General features: G+C 39.9%; 1 protein-coding gene across 1 annotated transcript in view; it reads left to right on the forward strand.

Annotated features, from left to right (window-relative positions):
- dnah9 (dynein, axonemal, heavy chain 9) overlaps nucleotides 1–24436 on the forward strand; it is a 186454-nt gene that overhangs the window by 49619 nt on the left and 112399 nt on the right. Inside the window, exons 33-40 of the mRNA XM_088069941.1 lie at nucleotides 120–276; nucleotides 2205–2309; nucleotides 10057–10214; nucleotides 12431–12569; nucleotides 15230–15517; nucleotides 19589–19799; nucleotides 19891–20018; nucleotides 20355–20463. Of these exons, the coding sequence (XP_087926067.1) occupies nucleotides 120–276; nucleotides 2205–2309; nucleotides 10057–10214; nucleotides 12431–12569; nucleotides 15230–15517; nucleotides 19589–19799; nucleotides 19891–20018; nucleotides 20355–20463 (1295 nt within the window). The remainder of the gene's footprint in view (nucleotides 1–119; nucleotides 277–2204; nucleotides 2310–10056; nucleotides 10215–12430; nucleotides 12570–15229; nucleotides 15518–19588; nucleotides 19800–19890; nucleotides 20019–20354; nucleotides 20464–24436) is intronic.

Here is a 24436-nt window from a genome sequence, read left to right on the forward strand (position 1 = left end):
AATCTTTATAAATGGCAGAGCAGTCAGACGGATGAGTCAAAAGCTATTTTTTGTTGCTATCTGTCAGGCTCCAGTCCTCATCAGTGATGCATGTGTGCATGTCTCTCTACTGTATTTAGATGCTACATCACCCTGACCCAGTCCCTCCACTTGACCATGAGCGGCGCTCCGGCAGGGCCTGCAGGCACAGGGAAGACTGAGACTACTAAAGACTTGGGCAGAGCCCTCGGCATCATGGTGTATGTCTTTAACTGCTCTGAGCAGATGGACTACAAGGTGAGCAAGAATGCATATGTATCTGCATTAGAGCCTGTGCACATAACAAGCCATTTTCATCCCCAGGGCGTCAAATACAGCAGCTTGGTCAGTGGCCCGTGGTGTGTGATAGAGAAGAACCAGGCACCCTTTTAACATTTGTCTAAAAAGCATCTGGTTTTCAACTAACCCCAGTGTAAACTCATATGCAGCAATGATAAAGCATAAAGAGCAAGAAAGTCCTCATAGTGGATAGGGGTGGGGGTGGGGGACATTGATACAGCATAGTATTGTGATATTTTGCGTGTATTGACACAAGGACCCCAATTGGTGACTTTTTTTTTTAATGTAAATTAAAAATATTAGAATTGTAAATTATACTAAAATTAAACTCATATTGAATCATGCTTAAAGTTGCAATATGATATAGATATCGTGATAATATGGTATAGTGGATCCTCTGGTGATTCCTACCCTTGGTAATGAAAAGGTCAAACAAACACAGGACTTTAATACAGGAGACCACTGTTTGTGTCCCGTGTGAAACCAAAATGTGTTGTTTTTTAAACTACGTGATGTAACAAACATAACAGGGCAAATGTGACCATCACATTCTCGTGAACGTAGCAGACAACCTTTTTTTTTTAGATCCTAACCATGATCTTTTTTTTTAACTAAATCAATAAAATAATAATAATAATAAACTTTATTTGTGCAGCGCTTTTCTAAATCAGAGTCACAAAGCGCTTCACAAAACCAAACCATACATTATAAGAGATTAAGATAAAACAACATCAATTAAAAAAAAACAACCAAAAAACATACCTGCATATTACATACATATTAATGAAGCAGGTTGGTTGCCTAAATCTTACTAAGTTACCAGAACCTACATTTCCTGTGGCCACAGAAGTTTTTTTTTTTTAAATTGACATAAAGCCACTGACCAGCTTCCATATTTGACACGTTAGGGATAAGAACATGTTGCAGGTAGCTAATGTGCATACACAGCAGCCCATATTATGCATGTTTCTTTTCATCTTTGCCTTTGTCAGCGATATGGTATGTATTTGCCATTAAAGTTGTCATCCCACCTTTATGCCCTTCTCTTTTCATCTTTTTCTTTTCATCTTCAGTTGCCTGCTTCCTTCTTGAAAGAAGAGCTGATTAGTTAAACCCTGATTGTTATTTCTTAACTAAACCTTGTCAGAATGCCCTCTCTTTGCCCAGCCTCCACCTATCTTTATTATGCCCTCTTGTATACACTCTCACATACACTTTCTGCATATAGAGTGCTCAGGGGAGACATAAACATAATCTTGTGATCTGACTTGCTCCCGCTTCCCCCAGACAGGGGCATCATTACAGTATAGAGGCGTACAGCACCCCCGGCTATACACACGGCAGCAAGGTGTCAGAGAGAAGTGCTAATATACTCCAGGAGGAACACAGGCTCTAGAAGCTGGCATCAGAGCCCCACACTGTTACTCATATTCAGTTATGCACACACACACAAGCTGAATCAATCCGGCAGTCAGCTCCGGTTTGCGTCACAGAAGGTTTCCTCGGCCCTGTAATTGGAGAGAAAGTCAGCTGCCTGCTTTATCCTGGTCCAGCTGCTCTCCGGAGGGCTGTTCACCTGCTCTCAAGTTGATGTTGGGAAAAATAAAATGTGGGTGGGAGACATTTTAGCCTTTCTCTTTTTGCCATCAAGCCTGTTTTATTAGTGTGAGGCCTTGTTTATGTATCATCCTGTTACTCGACGCCTACTCTCAGCCTGCTGTGGTGCTGCACAGCAGTGAGTGCAGTGAATGTTATTTCATATATCTTTTGTCTAATTGGCATACGTCTGTGCCTGCCTCACTGCACGCCTCATCATGATCTGACTGACTGACTTCCTGTCCTGCAGTATCCATCTAAATGTCTACCTTTCTCTGTCTGTCCCCCAGTCCTGTGGAAACATTTACAAAGGCTTGGCTCAGACGGGGGCGTGGGGCTGCTTTGACGAATTTAACAGGATCTCGGTGGAGGTGCTGTCTGTGGTGGCAGTGCAGGTAAGAACAAGTCCAACTTATCAGCCTCAGGTACTCCTGAAATCCCATGCAGGTGGAGACGTCATTGTGGGCACAGCTTGTGTGTATTCTCATCCCCGGGCAAGGGAGTCAAATGTGTGACTTTTGCGAAGTGGTGTAACCAAATCAAGTTGGGATGAAAATAAGCCCTTGAAAACAGCACAGCAGAAGTAAATAGCCTCTTCATCACCGATCGCAAGCGTAAATTGCTTCAGCTATAAGACTAATCCACCAAGGCTGGCACCTTTGCACCCCAGAGCTTCTTCATAATTGGAGCCTTCTCTGATCTGATTTGAGAGTCAAGGATGGAAAACTGCCTCCTTTGCTCGCCAGCATGCTGCTCAGCACTTACAACAGCAACTCTGAATAAAAAACTCTAAACTCTCAAAAGCAGTTCTGCAATAATTTTGGGGTAATTAGTATTTGCTCAGTGTGTGTACAACCTTGATTTTCTCATGTTTTTTAAATTCATTTTATTTTTGACTTATTTTCTTACCAATTAATGACCTTAATAAAGTAACCCAAAGATTTTACTAAAAACCAAACAGTTCAATCAGAACCTTGAACCAGGCCTCTTATAATAAGCAAAGTTTTTTGGTGTTTTTCTTTATTAGAGGGTTTTTGTCCATCCCACATAAATGTGCATTAAAAGATAACAGTGTTTTACTGTGTGGTGGCATATGAGGACATTTTATCAAAACACAGCTTGCAAATTGACAACTGGGCTTCAGTAAACATTTACTGTTATTACTAAGGTAAGAATGAGCAGTTATGGCCAATAGGAAGGGATTCAGTGTAAGAAGTAAAATCATCTTGTGCAGAATCTACTCGGTGTCCTGTCAATCTCAATTACCTAAAAAGACAAAAGAAGGGGCAAATTCAGTGACCTCCACATTTACTATAACAGCCTAACTGATAAAAATGGAGGAAGAACTATCACCCAAAAGTATCTTCACCTGCACAATCATATGAAAAGTAGCTGGGTTGGGTGGGAAACCGCCTGGTCTGACGATTAAAGCTGTTTCAAGATTAGGGGGTCTTTGTTGGGACTACTTTGTACTGACAGGTAGGCCAGGCTAGGCAGCTTTATTTGTATAGCACATTTCATACAACGGGGAAACAGAGCAATAAATTATAAAAACATAACAAAAGTTACAGATTTACAATAAAAGAGTAAAGAGTTAAGATATAAAAAGCAAAATCAATTATTAAATAATAATAATAAAAAATCAACATTAAAAATACCAAAAGTGCAGAAAAGAGATGCAAAGCTAAAACGGTTATTTAAAATCATATTAAAAAAAAACAAAACAGTTTTAGAATGTTGTATGTCGTCATTAGTGGGTGGAGTAGGCAGTGTAAAAAAGGAATGTGTTTAGCTTTGACTTAGTTCCAATGAAGGCTGTCAGCACATTGACAGGTTCAGCCATATATTAAGTCTCTGCCAAGTCTTGTTCAAGTGACCACATGACATGGGAAGGGTGTCGCTTTTCGTGAAGAACCCACAGTTATTACCTACAGTTGTTTGGTTTACTGTAGTTATGTTTGATTCAGTCTCACCGCTTTAATCAGCAAGCAGGCTGGCAGCTATTTTCAGTTTAAAAAAAAACGCAGCTAATTTGCAGTGAATATTGCACTTAAATTCACTGAATGAACACAGACAATGCAAATGCATCAGGTTTTTTCTTCAGGTTTACTGCTTTGGCCTGGTGGAGGGGTTAGCCAATGTAACATTCATTCTACCAGCTACTGCCACACCAAATTTAATTCTCAAAATGAACACTTAAAGGTTCTTTACCGGTTTATTTACATAGTTATCTGACACTTTTTCAATATTTATCAATCCACAATCTATATAAATCACTTTACACATAGGCATACATTTCATCCACCGCACTTAGTATATAATAAGAATTTTTTTTAAAGTCACTATTAAAGCTGGTTTGCCTGTTGCTCCAGTTAATTCCTTCCTCCAAAACAGCAGTGAAGAACATCAGGAGCAAATGTATTTGAGTTTGCATTAAAACAAAATGCTGACTGTTAACTGCATGTCTAATTAATCAGAGCACTTGCATTTGAAGGCTATAGTCCGGCGTAGTGCTCACTCCACTTACGTAAAATGCACTGTTGGTGTGACATTACATTGCCTCCAGCAAATTTGAACTATGCAGCCAAAACAGTTTTTCCTATTTCTGCCTTTTCCACTAGTACAGTAGAGTATTCATGAATTTGATACTTTATATTTATGATATCTTTATAGAAATGTTATTTGTTTTACTCATACATTAATTAAATCTCTTTATTTTATGAAACACACAATATTTATATTGAAATAAATCTTGCGTGGTACACTTAGTTATTAGTTTTGTAAAGGTTTGTAGTGCACCTGTTTCATCCTCTTTTTATCAGCACGATTATTTAGGAGCAGAAGGGCAATTAAGCATAGGGCAAATCTAATGAAGTGATGTGCAAAACGCGTAGTTCGGTCCTGCTCTTGTTTTTATAGTAAGCTGTTAATGACATAAGTGTGAATCTGAGCATCCAGGCGTTCACTGGAAATTAAGTTTCCTTGATTCATGTGGGTTACCCTGCACCAGGTACCCAAGAGAGAGGCATGGCTGCTCATGGGTGTTTTTCAGTTTTTCTCAGCATTTCCAATTCATTTTTCCAGTTTATAACTGGTAGCCAACTGACAGCATGATCCTCAGCTGACTTTAGCAGTTTCCATAAAAGACAATCGACTGTTGTGCTGTTATTACAGACAAGTGAATTAGCGAGACACTTGCCTCGTTTCTTAACTCAAGAACAAGAATTCTTCGGCCCTCCAGGTCTGTTCAATTAAAGATGCCCTATTATGCTTAATTTTGGGGTTATATTTCTATTTTAGGGAGCTAGTAGAATAGGTTTACATGCTTTAATATTCAAAATGATATCATGTGTCTCTTACTGTCCTTAGCTGTAGCACCTCTGTGTAAAACAGTCTGTCTGAGCTCATGTCCCACCTCCTGAGAAGCCCAATTTGCTCTGATTGGGCAGCTGACTCTCTCAAATTCTGTTGTGATTTATACACCGCTTGTGTGTCTGAAATGTCACAGTGATGTAGGTGGGCATTGTATGGATAATTAATTTGTTACATTTTGATGTCACCAAGTTATGGTAGTAAAGACTGACACTCAAACGAGCCGTTTCAGGCGGCTTAGGAGCAGTGTCCTCTGAGGGAGGGAGAGCTCCCTTTGGCTTGGACTCTGAGCTTTATTACTTAGCACAAAAATGGTACACAAAACAATGAAGAAGGTATATAGGTATAAGGTCCCCTTTAAGAGGGGAACAATGAATGATCACCTTGCTCTGTGTCTGATCGATGTGCGTGTAGCCAACTTCATATGACTATGTTTGCTGACATAGTCATATGAAGTGATAATATGCCAGTGTATATACAGCTTGTTGCACTGCTCGAGAGTGGCTAAAAGAATCAGTGAATGCAAGTTCAAGCCTCAGTGTAATTTTAATCATACCTTGGTGTGACCTGACATGGTCCTTTTTTGCACATCTTGAAGCTCCTCTGATCAACTGAATGGATCATCATGGCAGTGTCTTTGCCTTCGTTTCGGCCTATGTCTTCACGCCATTTGTACTGACACATTAAGTTGAAAAAACACAAAAGAATTCCTCTCTCCACACTGAGCGATGTATACTCCTAGCGACCTACAGCAGCTAGCTCTTTGATTATGGGACTCAGCCATATTCTGTGTGTTTCAGCTGATGCTAGCTTTTCTGCTATCTTGCATTCTGTTATCCCGGATCAAACAGATCCTCTCTCTGTGGTTTCATAAGTCCCTCTGGTGAATTCAAATCCTGCAGGCTGCTGCCCCAGTCACTATCTTTATGCATGTGCAATACTGTCATTGCAAAATGCATACAGTCGATAAGGACGCTGATCATGATCATGATGATCATGGAGGTGGAGCTCCTCAAAGGATCATTATTCATCGCTCAACTTAACACTCGCTTCTCTGCCCTTCCCTGCTTTCTTCTCTCTTTAGCAGCTATGAAAGTCTTCTTCTGTAAGCTGTGGAAGCCTAAAATACTTAGAGAATTTTAAAGTGCCAGAAGAATGAATAGGTGTTGCAGAGCATAATGAATAATAAATCACGGTGGCTTATACGTGGAGAAGTAGACCTTGAGAACAGAGGAGCGTCAAACTCCTGCTGTGACAGCTGGCAGCCCGCTCCAGCGCTCAGCCTGCTTCAGTGGAGCCACCGCCGAGCCATCTCTCACCACAGCACACACACACCTAATCCATCCTCTTAAAGTGGGGGCAGCTAGCATTGCAAGGCGACATACTCGGCTACCAGGCGGGTCTGCCAACACAGGTGGTGGGACCAGTTCTACATTAAATAAAGCAGGGACAAACAGAAGGCCGCCAGACACAACAACATGGAGATAGATTGGTGAAGTTCTGCCTCTGTTCCAGCTAATGCAGGCCTGGACTGTGAGTATATTGAAACTGCTAGCTCCTGTCTGAACATTCAGAGACAGTAAAGAGTGACCCCACTGGATCACACCTTCCACAATGGCGTCTGTTCTCAAACTTTGTAAAAATGTGTTTTTTGGTGTTTTACCTCCTTTGGTATCCCTGTAGGATATCAGAGGTGGGCTGCTGTCATTTCACATGAAAAACAAGCCCCATTGATGTTCTCATGAAAACTTTGATTCCTTTTTTGTGTGTGTGTGCTGCAGCTGCACTGTTTGTTTTTGCATTTTCCCCTCCTCTCCCTGTTGTGTTAGTATGACTGAGTGATCTGTAGCCGAGTACTCATCCATGAAGAGATGTTCCTCCTCTTTCCAGCTGTCGACTCGCTACGCTCTTTTACCACACGCATGTTAAATTCATAAAGCCTCTTACAGGCTGGGATTCAGAGTTTTAGGCCAATTCACACACACACACACACACACACACACACACACACACACACAAAAAAAAAGTTCATTTCTGATATCTCATTCAATCATAATGTAGACAAGCAGAGCCTTGGCAGTTCATCCAGTAAACCCTGGCTGATATCACGCTCATGTTATTGATGAAATTGTGTCCCTGAAAAAAGAGGAGCATAGTGCATACCACTCTAACAGGCTGTTGTAAATTGATTCTAGTATGTGCTGAGTGATATTAATTATATGTTAATGAGGGAAACCAAACTTTCTCAGGATACATCATGTGTGAGAGTTGCACTAGTCGGTAGTGTCTTTTGTTAATTGACTGTGATTGATCGGGATAAGAAACTTTTTCATAGTGGTGCTAATGTGGTACTTATTTGGTATTTGGAGCCGTGGTTGCGGTGTGGCTCTAGAGATGACAGTAAGCGGATTTCAATTACAGAACTGCGCAAAAATAAGTGGTATTTTCGAAAAGTTGATAAAACACAGTTGCAAGATGACTGTGTTTCCACTGAGTGATTTTATGCTCTTCTCTTGCAATAACATTCCAAGAAGCATGGCAATTGATGTTCAAAACATTAGCAGGTTTGTTTCTGTTGCAGCCACCGCACTAGCTGTCATTACTTCCAATTGAAGGTGATGCAGGCATGTTATACCAGCAATAATGGAAAGGCAAGCCCCTTACCTGATTTCACAAGGGAATTGTGGATTCAAAACTTCCACATGATGATCTGCTCAAATTTTGAATGCAGTAACATCTCTTGTAGAGCCTGCTGCATCATGCCTGAGGGAGCCAGGTCCTACTGACAAGCACATAGTCATAGCATCATGTAACCTACAAAATACCACCTAAAGTGAGCGCAAAAACTTCTTTGTGATAGATAAGATCTTAACCTGAACCCAGATTAACCTGTTTCACGTAGGCGTCTCTTATATTCGCAGTTTCATTTTGTACAATTTGAGAGTTAATGGAAATCTGCCTAGTGTCAGTCAGTGGTCAGCCCAATACTTTTTGTCTGGAGGGAAATATCTCAGTAACTATTGGAAGGATTGTCATGAAATTTTGCTGTGACTTTATGGGGCCCAGAGAATGTATCCTAATGACTTGGTGATCTTCTGACTTTTTTTCTAGGGTCAGGTCAGATTTTTATCATGCATCCTTAATCTGTACTGCCTTGTCATGCATCCTTAACTTGATATTTAAGTATGCTGGTGCCTATGCAATTAGGCATTTAATCAAGCACAAGGAAAAACGCTAGTTATGCTAGTTATTGTGAAGGAAAACCTCTGTGGTATGTGAACATTTAAAAATGCTGTAGCTGCCCTGCCTTCATGAGAAAAAAAAACAGTTGGAAAAAAAATGTATTTCATAACATCTACTCAAACAGACATCCCAGACAGACATTCCCTTAGAATGAATTGTATTAACGTTGGTGATCCCTTAAAGGGGAACTCCATTGATTTTACACATCAGAGTGTGTTTACAGATGCTGAGGAGTTCTCCTTCATGTGAAGAAAGCCTTAAGTGTTGCCAGAGGAAGTAGTATAGCTTTTGATTCTTTGTGTGAACCCAGATTTTCCTGGCCCGACCCAATGGGTTGTAATTTCTCAATATTCTGCCTGGCTTGAATTGGGTCAGATTTAGTTTTTTTTGTTTGTTTGTTTTCCTTTATGCAGACCTTATTATTTTTGTAACATTATATGAGCTGTGCTGCCATCAACCCATTATAACTAATACAATTATTGAGATTTAGAGATAGATTAAATTGACAATACATCGTACTACACAGGAGATTCATGAAACTGGCAGTTCTTGTATATGGCAAACGTTGCATTGCGCTGGAGAGAAAACGAGAGAGAGACAGGTGCTGCAAGGCAACTTGGTTGGCAGTGTTTGCCTCCGCTTCCCCAGCAGTGGGAGAGATGCGTGCAAAATACAGCAGGGAGCAGTGATCATCATCTGTGCAGTATTACTCTGTGGGCCGCGGTGTGCACTAGAAAATGGAGACACGTTGAGGGGAGCAGCCCACTCTGCCAAACCTGACATTCACCAAATCCATAGAAAACAGCAGACTTTTGAATTAAGAGAATAAAAAGGAGAGCATTTCAACCCTTATCTTGTAATAAAGGTTGAAAATGAAAAAAAATGGGGAGGTGAGGAGTGAGAAAGCAGCGAGACTTCTGTAGCTCACCACTCATCTCTGTTGCAGGCTAGCAAGCCTTAGCTTGTTATGCTACAAGCATAACACACCCGCTCTCAGACCAAACTGTTGGCAGTCGAGTTGCAGTGTGGGGTTATAAGTGCACAAAGTTTTATCATGGAAGACAAATATGTGGTTCTGCCTCCATTGAAAATCTGCTCTTTTCAAAATGCTACTCTTTGAACTTTTCTTTGGCACTTTCTCTGTTTTCCATTACTTTATAACCAAATATCTCCTAAACTAATGACATCCCTTATCAGCCACAGCTGTTCTTCGTTTTAAGTGGTAGTTAGAGAATAATAGCAAGCCAACATAAAATATGGAGTATGGAATAATGAATATGGTAAACACGGTGAACTTCTCACTGATATTGTGAGCATGATAGCCTGCTGGCATTAGTGTGTAGCTCAGAGCACAGCTGTGCCTCAGTATAGTGTCACAGAGCTGCTGGTATGGCAGCAGACTCTTAAGAACTTAACTTCCAATACCTAGTTTTGCAGACATATTTTGATTGTTACTAAAAAAAAATATTAAGGTTGGATACTATTTCATTCTACGCTGTATTAAGTTTTTATCCTCTCTACGTGCAGGTCAAAAGCATCCAGGACGCCATTCGAGACAAGAAGCAGAGGTTTAACTTCATGGGGGAGGAGGTGAATCTTTGCCCCTCTGTCGGCATCTTCATCACGATGAATCCAGGCTACGCTGGCAGAACTGAGCTTCCTGAGAACTTGAAGGCTCTGTTCAGGTAGGTCAGAGGACCAACACAAATCACACAGCCTTAATTCAATTTGCTGGGCTTCTACATGTTCTTCAAATATTTTGGACCCTAACCGAAGGTGTAATCCATCAATACATTGTGGGACTTAACATATTAATACAAAAAAAATGGAGTTGCAGTTCAAGAGCTTCTTTATTAAAACTGACTCTGTGATAAAATAAGTTTACTAGGAAATGGCTGCAAACTATAAGTGACAACTACAATACTTTCTCTAAAATGTACAAGACACATTACAAGCACATTGACAGAAACATTTTCTACAAAATAACAAAACTTGTGATTATTGACAGGATAAATAGATTGAAAAACAGGCAGATTAGATTAGATTCAACTTCATTGTACGAAGTGCAGGTACTGAGACAAAGAAATACAGGTTAGCATCTATGCAAAAGTGCAAAAGCTATATGGTGTAGAGTAATGTGCAGAGTATTTACATATAGAATGTAGACACAACATCTATACAGTATGAATGGTGTAAAAAATCCAGCAGTTGCAGGCAGTGCAGATATAAGTTTTAAAAAATATCAACTCTATACCCTGTATTCTGGTTAGAAAGAAATTCTAATCAGAATACAGGGTATAGAGCTGAGACAGCTGGGACAGAGCCGAGAAAGCTGGGACAGTAGGGCAAGTTCATAAGAATCTGAAGAGACAGATGGATTTCTTTGTGTGGAGATAGAAGAGTATTGGAACCCATCAATAGATGGGAACATGATATTATTTTGTTTTTCTGTACAAAACATCAAATTCCATTTTCAGTCTTATTTTATTTTTCATCATTTCAACTATTTCATTTCAATAGCATTTGTCACCACAGTATACAATATGTCATTTCACTCAATGAAGGGATTTTGCACAAATTGCAAAAGGCGGTATTGGAACTGTTCTTTCAGTCTAAAATAAATCTACTAAAAACTGTTAAAAGTTATGTCCATGGATTACTCTATCAGAAACCGGGACACTGATTGTGAAAATGTACGTTGCTGATCCGTGTTTTAAATATAATTTTTTAATTCTGTGAGCACCACAAACAAATTCCCATTCAGCTGCATTGTACCGGGTTGGAGGCACATCTATCAGAGACAGTGATCACAAAACCTATGCAAATAAAATGGAAAACAGCCTGCAACAGAAAATGTGTGAACCAACCCTTTAACATTTGTGGATCGCCAAAAGTAATTTCTAGTAACCATTAACTAATCTTCAGAGTATTACATTCCTTTTTTAGAGAACAACAAATAGAATCCATGGTGATCTACAGTATATTTCTTTTGTTTACTCTAATGGATTGTAAATGACATGCCAACAAAAAAAAAATCCTCATACCACGATGCTCAATTTCAAATTCCACCCGACACAAGAGACACTGGATGCAGGTGCATGTACAAGGCCAGTGTGCGGGGATGAAAGAGCATGTTAGGTGATTGGTTTCTCTCTGAAAAGGTAGACCTAACTTAACCCTTTGAAACCAAAAGCTACATCACTTTTCTTGTGCTGCTTTAAGCCTTGAGCAAATTTGATTTCTTTCAAAAACATGAAAAAAAAGGACAATCATTAACTTGGTAAGATATGTACCACGAATTGCACAAAATTAGTAAACTTAAAAAATTATATTTAAACTAAGGGAACTGAACTAAAACATAGGGCAAGAATTAATCATAATTACATATTTAAAGTTATGGTAGAGAATTACTTTTAAATTAATTTTAAAGCACTTTTTCCAAGTCTGGTTTCCCTTGTTTGTTTATTTATTTATACATTTTTATATTTTTAAAAAAAAATTGTTCCTAATCTTCAGAAACTTGTCTTGTACTTTTTTTTTTTTTACTGATTTCTTTCTAATTTTTTGGTCATTTCTTCTGTTGTTGCTCATTGCCTTCTCCCCTTGTTATTGAAAGAAAACAAGCCAATTTGGTCAGGTTTTAAAGGCTTAAGGGAAGATAGCTGACAGCACTGTGGGAATAAACCAGCTTTATATTGGAGAGGAGCTGTGTGACACGTTTAATTGTGATGTATTGTGAGCTGTATTGAACTCTGCTGTTTGCTGCGTGTGCTTTCTCAAAATCTGCTAACTTGACCACACACGTTTTGAATTAAATTGTGTTTACTGCAGATGACAAAGCATTAATTAACCTGGGATTATGATAATCACCTACAACTGAGTTCTGACCATTTTTCCACAGACCGTGTGCCATGGTGGTGCCAGACTTTGAGCTGATCTGTGAAATCATGCTGGTGGCCGAGGGCTTCCTTGACGCTCGGGTCCTGGCCAGGAAGTTTATCACCCTCTACACACTGTGTAAGGAGCTGTTGTCCAAACAGGTAATATCTGTTTTCTTTGATGTTACACATCAGATATGGTTAGAGAGAGCCAGATCCATTTCCACTTCAAAGCTGAACAAGTGACACAATGTTCTTTTTTTATATTTGAGGCTTTTGATAAAAGAATGACTCAGAGGCACCACACAAGAGCTGACTTTCTAACTGTCTGAGCAAAGTGTTACATTGCATATGAATTAGAAGCTGCAGGGAGTTTGGATGTTATTCCATCAAAATTTTTTCTTTAATCCTTTTTTAGTCTGGTCCTTTTTTTTTTTGCATGTCATGCCCTTATTTAAACGATTTAAAAAAGCAATAAAATCACTCGCAGTGCTGACTAATAGTTACAGTGGAGCTCCTCGATTTAGGTAAGCAGTTTTATGAGTCCTCAGTTCTGGATGAATTTCCCATGACCACAGGCCCATTTAAGTGTCACAGCACACCACTTCCTTTTTATGGCGATTTTATGAAGCTCCAGTTCTTGTGACATTTTTAAATATCACCTTAATTATACTTTTTGGCTGCTCTAAAGTTGTTTGCCAGAGTTTCATTGCAGGTTTTCCAACATTAGCAACTTAGTGGTAATGAAATCAAATGATAATGAACAGACTGCTTCTCTAAGCTATATTCACAAGGGCTGAAACTGCACATCAATGGAAAGTGCAGATTCAGAGAACTACTTTCTGGAGTTAAACAAGTAGCTCATAATTGTGGATTTAATATTACATAAGTTCTGCTGCTGGTCCTGTGCTAAATGACTATGCAGTAGACACCAGAGCATGCTAAGAGAGTACAGTGAAACATATTTCATGCTATTAGAGTCTGCAGAGAGCTGGAATAATGTTCTAATTAGTTTGTGGCCCCTAGTTATATGGCAGTAAAATGCTGTTGTTGTGTGTGTACTGCAGTTTGGACTGCTGCATACTATCGGGTTGATTGTATTGAAACTTAAACGCACCTGTGACAGACACCTGGTAGACACATGTGACCTTTGCCTCTGGACAGGAAATACACGACGGTCCCAATACAACTAATATCATACAAGACAAGCTCACTGTTTAGCAGATAGTAAGATTATTTAAACTTACAGTTAATAACTTCAATACAAATAGATTTTTGGCATATTTGCTGAACCTTCCAGACAGTAGTACATAAAACAGATAATTTGTGAAAAAAAGTCCCCCTCTTCCTCATAGTGCTTCTAATGGAATTTGATAGAATCTTCTGGGATTGCAGAAAAAGCAACTAATGAGAGCTGAGGATTTTGTAACACAGCAGTCAGTCATCTCAATCACTGCTCATGATCTGAGGTCAAACTGTCAAACTAGACAGCATTAATCAAATATGAATAAGGATTAGAATAGAATAACCTCTCACCCCAGAAGTTTTCAGAAACACATTTCAGCGTACCATTTAGCTGTAAAGGGAGAAAGTTTGTGACCTTGACTGCAGTGTCAAAAAAACAGCTTAAACCAAGCACCGCCCAACAGTCGGAGCAAAACTTTCTAACTTTACAGCTGAACAACACAACAAAATACATTTCTGAAAACATTTACAGCCTCAAGGCTCATTTATAGTCCTTTTATGTACAAAAATAGGTATATCCATTTCAAACGTTACCGTCACTGCCCTCATACTTCCATATGTCCTTTTTAATGCCATAAATACAGCCAATAAATGCTAGAGGGCAGAGTCGGATGTTTTACACAACAACAAACAAGGAGAAGGTGGAGGAAATGGTAAAATCGAACCTTTAAACGGAGAGAGCATTGTAGACTGCAGAGGTCTGTGCAGCCATTGTATACATGTGGATGAAGAATTCTTTTCACTAATTTCTACTACTAAATACTATATATTATCTATTTGTTCTGTTCTGCCATTATTTAAATTTCTATGTCATTTCCTACGGTCGTCTCTTGCTTAATCTATGCTAAACTACCCCCACAGTCTCTGCTGATACTGCTGCATTTTTTCCATATCCAGAAGCTATCAGAAAATGTGCACAATGGATGAAAAGAATGCAGAGAGGCTTCATCGGTCTCCGTCTCCATCTCTGTCTCCATCTGTAACGTTGAGCATAAATGAGCCCTGTGTCTGTGACTCTTGTTTGCGCTTGAAGGAGATGGTACTGGCGAGAGAAAAATATCCTAAGTTTCTTTGGGAATAGTATGTTGATGTTATGAATTACATCCAAGACTATAAAGTGGATTAAGCTCACTGTAAAATCTCTAAATCCTACTGGAAGCTCTCCATCTAGACATGAATATAATAGGAATATTATTTGGGGCTTGAAATCATAAAGTAAGTGAATTAGTGCTCCGATTAATTTGTTTTATCTTTCAGGGTGGGTGGATTCCTGGAGAGTCATGGTTAGGATGCACAGATTCACAGGCCCAGAGACTATAGAGTCTCCATTTACACCAGCAGCTCTGTGAGGCCGTACTTAGCTACAGTGGGGATGAGCTACATGCTAACATCAGCATGATAATATGCTTACACTAACAATGCTAACATGATCAAATGTGATAGTCAAATGGAATAGGTTGTAGCAGGAGCACATCATTTCTAATCACCTTTCTAGTCTTTCTGTCAGCTCTGCACGCCCTGCTATGAAACTGTGCATCTTCTTCTACTTACTGATGTCTCTCTGACCTTTCTCAAAGGACCACTATGACTGGGGCCTCCGGGCCATCAAGTCAGTCCTGGTGGTGGCCGGATCTCTGAAAAGAGGTGACCCCGGCCGAGCGGAGGACCAGGTGCTGATGCGAGCTTTAAGAGACTTCAACATCCCCAAAATCGTGACTGATGACATGCCCGTGTTCATGGGGCTGATAGGAGACCTTTTTCCTGCTCTGGATGTCCCCAGGAAGCGAGACCTGGACTTTGAGAAGCATGTGAAGCAGTCTATTTTGGATTTGAAGTTACAGGCTGAGGACAATTTTGTCCTCAAGGTAAGTTAAACATGATTCCTCTGTAGCTCTCTGACATGCTCGTCTGCCACAGTTTATCAGATTTTGTTTTGATTGCAACTCTAGAAATGTCACAAGCGTTGCCAAGGATGATGGCAATCACAAGTTGTCTCTGAAGCAGGAGCAGAGTCCCCAAATGGAGGTTTCATCTTTAACAATTTAGACATATATTACAGTTGTAGCACTTTCATTTAGATTTATCGTAGTTCTTTCCAAAAGCTATTTACCCCACATCATAATGATCCGCTGGGAAATACACATTAGTGTCAAACAAGTCTGCAGGATCTGGATGAATCGGGCAAATATTGCAGAAAGCCAACGGTTGGCTGCGATGAGAGTTCAGGTGCCCAAGCTGCTGACCTAATTCTAGTCATTATATTACATACAGATACACACACCGACACACGAACATGCACAATAGAAGTAGTTATATGTCAGAGACAGATGAACGCAGGACCAGGGGAAATAAGTGCAATCTGCCTCAGGTCAAATAGACACGGGAACCACATAATAACACTCCATCAATGGAGGCTGGCGCTGCACCATGCCACTTAACCCTGACATTGTGAGAGACAGCCACGGAAATAAACAAAGAGGAGGAGAAACACAGCGAGCGAGAGAGTGAGAATGGCGGAGCGGTCAATAACAACCATCCACCCCCAGAGCCTGAACTTTTACTGTCTTTGTTTGTGAGGCCAACCTTTTGATTTCAGACAACGAGGCTGGGGTGGGGGGATGGAGGTGGGTGGGGCACGAGAGGGGGGTGAGGGAGTCTGCATACCTTTAGCGTTAGCCTGTGCTAGCATTAGTCCTCCCGACATCAAAGCAGTAATCAGCCGGGGCCTTTGAGAGTGTAAAGCCGCCTGCGCTCCGGCTGAATGGATGGGGAGTAGGAGCCGCGAGGAGCCCGGTCGATGGCATTGATCGAACTCTCCATCTGTATGTTTGAGTGTAAATCTCTCTTTCTCCCCTTTTCTCTGTTACACACTCTACAGTGTCACCTCACATACCTGAACTGACAGAAAAATGTTGCACTGCCAGTCAGAAAAATGTCAAGTGTGATTGTGTTAGGTTGACTTTGAGGGGTCCAAATGTAGAGAAGCATTAAATCCTGCTTACTGGAGAAACTGCGCTGAAATTCAAGCAAACTCTTTTTACTCTTTTTCTCTTGCTTAAGTTTTGAGGAGCAGTTTTACAAGAAACAGAGTATGTAATGCTCACTGAAGATGAGAAATATTTCTTTGGAGTATTAAGGATAACGGCATTGAAGCATATAACAAGAAGAAAAAGACCACGCCCACAATTTAATTAATGGGAACAATACAATTCAGGAAGTATAATTTGTTTAGAAAAGATAAAAAAAAAAAACATTAAAAAAACAAAGTGATGAGAAATTAGGTAAATTGGGTTTTTGGTAGTGAGATATTAAAATGATGCTACATGTAATGGAAGGGTTACAATATGAACCACTTACTCATTTATTTTTTGACTGACTTGACTAAATGTAGTTTTCTTGCTAAAATAGCATAAAATAAAATGAAAAGAAATGAAAAGAGTAGTCAAATTGGAAGCAGTAGATTAAGAGATGTCCTGATTTTTATTAGACCAACCATGTCTCTATGAAGTACATGTCCCCAGTTTTTAGCAAACTTTCTCTTTGACATCATCAGGGTATTTATCTCAGTCAAAAGAAACCCTTGGAAATAATATGGAGGGCCAAAGTTTTAAATGTTGAATGCATAATAATAAGTAATAATGTGAATAAACAGAGAAACATTGTCATATAATCATGAAAAAATGTAGTATATTTTTAGTACTCAGCTCAAAATCAATATGAACTAATTTTTCATTCTGCTTCTTTTATTTATTCCTTTTACAATGGCATATTGTATTGTTGCAAAATGTATTATCATTTTAGTCTAATTTTTTTTTGGAAAATGTTCTTTTCAAAAGTCTGTTATTTATTTTACAAATCTGCTTCTCTCAATAACTGTTTGCTTTATTCCATAAAATCAGTTTTAAAACATGAAGAAAGGTCGGAGCCCTGTAGCTCCCTTAAGTGCAGTTTATTAGCACATCCACAAGTGACGTTTTGAGCTTATGCTCTTCATTAGACTAATACCAGGTTACCCACAGAGTCCTAGCTCCATAGTCCATACTGTTTGTGTACAGTATATACTGATTCTTATGCTTTAGTGTTTTAGCCCATTTTACAGAAACAGGAAACGATACTTGCACTATAAAACCAATATCAGACTGCAAATTTTTTTGCAACTGTCATATATTTGATTTGTTTATTTTGTTTTCTTTCTGAAATTAATTCACCACCATCTAAAATTTCTTGGTATTTTTTGCAGTTGTGGGTGGCTCTTCCACTCCCTTTGTGTATTGCCTTGAGAGAGGTTTTTTTGCACACACGGGGATGAATTTCCAAAAGGACTGCAAGGCTTTTGCAGAAGCTAAACTTGCACAAATTACAGGAAAAAAAATATACGACAAAAAGAAATGGTGTAATTCTCAAAGCACCCACAAAGGGTGAAATGCACTCCCATGTGCACTGCCATGCAAATAACATATTGGTGCTCCTGTGCTATTTCCATGTCTTTGAATTATAAAATATCCAAACATTTGGCGCAGAATTGGCAACCTTCTAAGCAAATGAACCTCATTGCCAAAACAGTCCAGTTCACAAAGATCAGCACTAAAAGCCGCACACAGCTATAGTGAATACTTAGTGTCTCCAGAGAGTTGGTGGTAACTAAAGCACACTGACAGACTGGGTTAGTAAATCCTCAAATATGGCTTCTTGCTGTCACATTTGAATTCCTTTCCTGGAGTTTTGAAGAATGCCTCTGCATGTCATTGATTAGCACCTGTAGCTCACTGTCGGAATATTTCAGTTTTCTGTTTCTTTATGGCATTGTTTTGCCTTTTGTGTTCCTTGGGGCAAAGGTAACATTTATAATTTTGCCGCATGGATAATTACAATCACATGCAAAAAAAGGGCAAATTGCTTTCGGCTGCAAAACTGAGGGGAATGTGTGCACCCTAATATCATTAGCGTAATATATTTTGTGAATCGGAGCTTGAGATGGGGTAGATATCAGTTTCAAGTGATAAGCCATATATGGTGCTATCAGCGGCCACAATCAATTCTTTGCTATTTTGCACTTGTCTGTTTTGAGCACACTTTATTTTGTCACTTTTCCAGTTTGAACACACTACAGACTTACAACTAGTATTTACTATGGAACTCTGACAAGTCATGAGCTTTTTCTGTCATTTAAGACAGATGGGGCTGAGACATGTCTCTGGCTGTGCGCTACTGAGAAAAAAGCTACAGCTCATGTTATGACTGTCTCTGGATGACATTACGAAATTAAATAAAACAAAATGGTCATTCTGAAAATTTCATAATATGGAGCTGAGTTTGAAAAATGAAATGTATCATTCATTACTCATCTTACTGTTTATATAACCCATTTTGTTTGAATTTATTTATAGGTATTGCATTATTATTTTATTTATTCACATATTTCATAATGTCTTTTTATTGATTCAGTATTGAACATTGGTCGTCATAGACATACAGCTAGTAACTACTAGTCCCCAGTAGACTGATCTTTGTTGTGTCAAAAAGGTGGAGTGGCCCTTTAAGTGTGCAAACAAAGAGTAATGAGGGTACACATATCTGTCCTTCCAGAAGACCACTGCTGTCATTTATTGTAGTCTGTGAACAGTGTACTAAGCTGCTGCGCTGTGCTGCAGTGCATCACACTCCCCTGTCATTCTGCATCACTTTATATTCACCATAAACCACTACATTAACAAAGGGATGCTGTAGACTGAGTGGCCCAGTGTAGTGGTCCATGAAATTCCACATTATCCTGTAAAAGGGTCAGTGTTTATGTGTATACCATGTCGACAGTGTCCTTCAGATGATGTAAACAAAGAATAATATAACATGTTTCATTCTGTGTGTGTGTGTGTGTGTGTGTGTGTGTGTGTGTGTGTGTGTGTGTGTGTGTGTGTGTGCGTGTGTGTGTGTGTTAGGTGGTGCAGCTGGAGGAGCTGCTGGCAGTGCGGCACTCTGTTTTTGTGATCGGGAACGCAGGCACTGGCAAAAGTCAGGTGATGAGGTCACTCCAGAGGACTTATCAGAACATGAAGCGCAGACCTGTGTGGGCGGACCTCAACCCAAAGGCTGTGACCAATGACGAGCTTTTTGGCATCATCAACCCGGCAACCAGGGAGTGGAAAGATGGTGCTTACAGCTACAGTACAGCGTTTGATCAGTACAAAGTGTTAAATGACCTGAGTCAAATATTAAAAATGTGAACTCTTTCTTCCCACAGGCTTGTTCTCTAATATAATGCGTGAACTGGCGAATGTAAGTCACAACGGACCTAAGTGGATTGTTTTGGATGGAGACATTGATCCAATGTGGATTGAGTCACTCAACACAGTCATGGATGACAACAAGGTGTGAGCGAGTTGCGCGTGTGTGTTTGTAACTGAACTAAGTCTTTTATTCAGTAACAAAATGACTAAGGTTACACATTTCCAGTGTTACTAAATCAGCATTCAGATATGAAAATGTGCACTTGACTCATCACTGATGCAAGAGAGTAGTAAACTATTTGTACTCTGTGGATGAGAGGATAAATGGCAGTGTGTGCATGTAATGCTAAGAATAGTGAAAAGAGCTGATTGCAGGTGACATAATCCCAGCTGAGAGTGTGTAAAAGGCACAAAAGCACATTCATTTTCAGTCATATCTGTGTACACTGTGTGTAAATATTCTGTCTGCTTCTGTTAGGTGCTGACTCTGGCCAGTAATGAGCGAATTCCTCTGAACCCCACCATGAGGCTGGTATTTGAGATCAGTCACCTTCGCACTGCTACCCCTGCTACAGTATCCAGAGCAGGTAATCCTTGAGTCTTTATTGTCTTGTTATACGTGGGGGGTTTTTTTTAACTCAATGAACATAACAGTCCCACCAAGATATTGCAATGTTATGATTGCAACAATTAACGTGAATTCTGCACAACCTTGCTATTATGTTGAATCACTCCAACTTCACAGCAAATTTGACTATTAAAAACAGGCAAAATCTCTTTTCATTGTAGAGTTGCAAAAAGCGTATTGATTGACTCAGCTGCTCCTTGCCCTGCTTTCTCTCTGTTTATCATGAGACTCCTGCTACAGGAGTGTGAGCTCTGTGCTGGAACAGAGTCCAACACACAGTGACGGGGCTAACTATTAGCATCAGAAGGCTAATGTCACTAAACGGTTATTGTTAATCAATCAATCAGTCATATGAATATGAAAATTGAATCCATCATTTTAACCATTTTATATAATCAAAGCTGTATAGATATAGATACAGACAATATCAATACAGACAATATAGTGTATAGATATTAATAACGGAAGAGTTGAGCTGTTTCAGTGTCGGTGTGACATTGTTGAGAATGTTTAATGATTTGATGTTGGATGTTAGTTACTGCTGCTGGTTTATTTGTGCTAACCTGGCAGAGAGCAGGAGGAGACAGCTCACAGAGATGGTTCTTCAGCACCGTTTCAAAGCAACAGCTGATCGTTGGCCATCAGCTGTTACTGCTCCCAAGGAAAGGCTTACCAAAGGGTCAGCAACATTTATCATAGTTTCAGCTGTCAGACTTTTCATTAGTCAGGTATATATGTACAATTTAGTCCAGCAATCTTATCCCTTTTCTTTCTTTAATTTTTATCTCTATATTACATGTTCCATACTTAATATTGGGGATGTCCCGATCAGCTTTTTTTGCTCCTGATCCCGATCCAAGTCATTTAATATTGAGTAACTGCAGATACTGAGTCCTAATCTGATACTTTTGTCTTCCTAGATAATACAGCTGCACAGTGCACACTTTAAGAAGGCTTCTTAAAAAAAGTAAAAGTAAAAAAAAAGTAAAACACGAGACTCTCACACTGAGCTGAAATGAAAAGAGTGCTCATAACATCAGTAAATAACAAAAATAAACAGTCTCATACTGCCTTTTTGTTTATGGTGTGTGGTGTTCCGCGTTGGGCAGGGCTCAGCTGCTGCTCTCAAGTTCAGCAGAAAGGAGAGACAGACAGCTGAGTGGAGCAGAGGTGATGAAGGCTAGGCCCTGTGCTGCTGTACATGAAAGTAAAAACATCTGTGTGACAGTTGACATAAAACAAAGGATTGGATGCTCTATAAGCTAAATATTCCAGATCTCGATCCATTAAAAAATGCCTTGATCAGCCCCTAATCATATATTTGAGTTTGGGACATCCTATACTAAATATAATGTTAAAATATTTATCCATTGGTTCAGGGTGGGAGACTCTTAAAGAAGACAGCTTCCTATGATTGCTTTTTGCTTGCTACCATGAGATTTTTTTTGTAAATATTTGTCTCTCATATCCACTTCCTTAGATATGTAACCGAAGTAGAGAAAGAGACTCAATGTCAAATCTTAATATACTCTTGATGACATCTTGAGCATCAGACCAAGACAGCTGCATGATGGGACAAGACCAAAAGATGAGAGTGTAATCTGCCATTTAGTACTCACACTGGGGAAACAATGGAGCAGCCCTGCATAGTCTTCTCTCTGCATTTTACTTGGTGTTCTGGGTCAGGGAGACCAATAACATTTCTGCCCCAGTGACCCACAACAGATGAATGCAGCTATGGTCAGGCGTGCAAATAACTTATTCAGTGAGTTACTCAGGTGAGTACCAAGAGATGGTGTTTGGTTCTCACTCCATATGTAGCGTGGTCTTACTAAGTGCAGTCTTCCTCATTGTCCTCCTCAGTGTTGCCCCCATTGTCCTCTGCTTCAGCTTCCTGCATAGTAGATGATGAAGATGCTGCAGATGCACCTCCCTGTCCTTGGTTGAGCCTCTGATTAGCTGTCTCTATACACAGGTCAACAGGTGCTTTGGGTCAAATGTCTCTGTGGTCTGCTTTGACAGGTGAATGTGCAGCATGTGACAGACGAGATCTGTACCTGGTTTTTATTATGTTGAGATATGAGAATCCCCTCTCACAAGCTGCACTGCTTAAAGGCAGTGTAAGAGACAGCTTAACCATCTTGTTGATGTTGGAGTAAGCATCTGGGTTACTTGTATTTACTATTTGGACCAAGTCATACACAGAAGAAGCTCCCAGGCGTTTTTTTCTGCCTGCTTTAAGCGCATCCATTCTGTCACAGTGGTGTCTTTATCAAGTTGCAGGTGGCCTCATAATTTTTGAGAATGCTGTAAACTGTTGTGTTTCCAAAACTGTGGAAGTCTTGCATTTCCTGAGGCCATGTTGAAGGATCAAATACTAAGAAATTATCACATGACTTGAGGGAGTCATATCTGATTTCAAACTCTTTAATTAACCCCCTGAGTAAGTTTGTCTTGTCTCTGTCAGCATCAGCATTAGAAACAGTGTGTGTCCTGTCGCCTTCACCATCAAGCAGAAGTGTGAACTGTCCAATGGCCACCATGATTTCATCCTTACATTCTCCGATGGTCAGCTTTTCCTTCTGAAACCTAATGGATGTGGTCTTCAAAATGTTGCCAATGTAAAGCATGTATGACAGAAAGCACTGAAAACGCTCTGTGCAGATATGCTGCAAGTCACTGTTATCACTCGTAGCCAGTTGCATTTTAATGGCTGGCAATAGTCTTGATATTTTTAACAGTATTTCATGCCACCATGCAGACCATCTGATATTATGAAACTCACCCAGTTTCACAAAGGAGATCCAATTTTCTTCACACAGCGTCTTCAGTGCAGCAGTTTTGTTTATTTTTTTTTTGCTTCACCTTTTTGTAAATAAAACTGCAGCAGCTTGACTACAGAGCGCTTAAATGTCTCACAGTAAGGAATGTTGCGATCAGCTGATTTTGCGCAGTGTGTGTGCCCTGCACAGAATGTGTACAAGGGAGTCTCCAACCACAGCCAGTTGCCGGAGTTTTGGTACAACGCCGTTGTACATACCGACGTTGACAGCAGCCCCATCTGTGCACACAGCCACCAACTTTGTTGTCCAGTCATCCAAGCCTGTGTCCTGGAAAAGTCTCTCAAGTCTGTCTGTTATGGCCTGTGCGGTTCGGTCAGCACCCAGTTCAATCAGTCCAAGAAAGTCCGAAGAAAACTCTCCATTGCTGGACACAGACACAATGTAAACGATTTTATGCTCAGTTTTTGTGATGTCCTCAGATCGATCAAAAAGCAGCCCCCAAAATTCTCAAAATATGTACCTCCAACATTTACTCCTAGCTGCTCCAATAAAGGAACATCCTCAGAATAGGGAGACATGGGACGTGCGTGTTTAGCTTTATGGAAGGCGAAGAGAAAAATATTAAACAGAGCTTGCCGCTGTTCTTCATTCAGCTTGTCTGGCTATCTGGTAAGTGGGCAAGTGGACATTTCTTCTTGGCTAGCTTGTTTATTAGCAATGACTTGCGCTACATTCATGTGCTCCTTGCTCTTTTCATGTTTGTAAAATAAAGGATGGTTGAAATTCTTTGAGCCTTTATGTTTTGTCTGATAGATGTGGATATGAGCGGCAAATCTTGCACCACATTTCAGTGCGCTCATCCTTAGCTTCAAGTCACTGCACATCTTGGAGCCACTTTTCTGAAAAAAGTCTTCTCTTTGGCTCTGGCTCCAGTTGGCATTTCTTTGTAGGTGGCGAACCGCCAAAGAAGCTGCTTAATGTCTGTTGCTTTTTGGACATCTCTGACAGTAGTCGACAAGCAACATGTGTAAGGTTAGCCAAGTACGCAAAGGCACGTAGTAAAACAAGCGGCATCACGCATTCCTCATTTTTGTTGTGCATGCGTACCTGCATACCAGTTATGTGCACCCCTAGCTATGGTTGCAGTTA

Source organism: Plectropomus leopardus, chromosome 19, assembly GCF_026936395.1.
Source record: "Plectropomus leopardus strain MGB_pleo_1.0 chromosome 19, ASM2693639v1, whole genome shotgun sequence".
NCBI lineage: Eukaryota > Metazoa > Chordata > Actinopteri > Perciformes > Serranidae > Plectropomus > Plectropomus leopardus.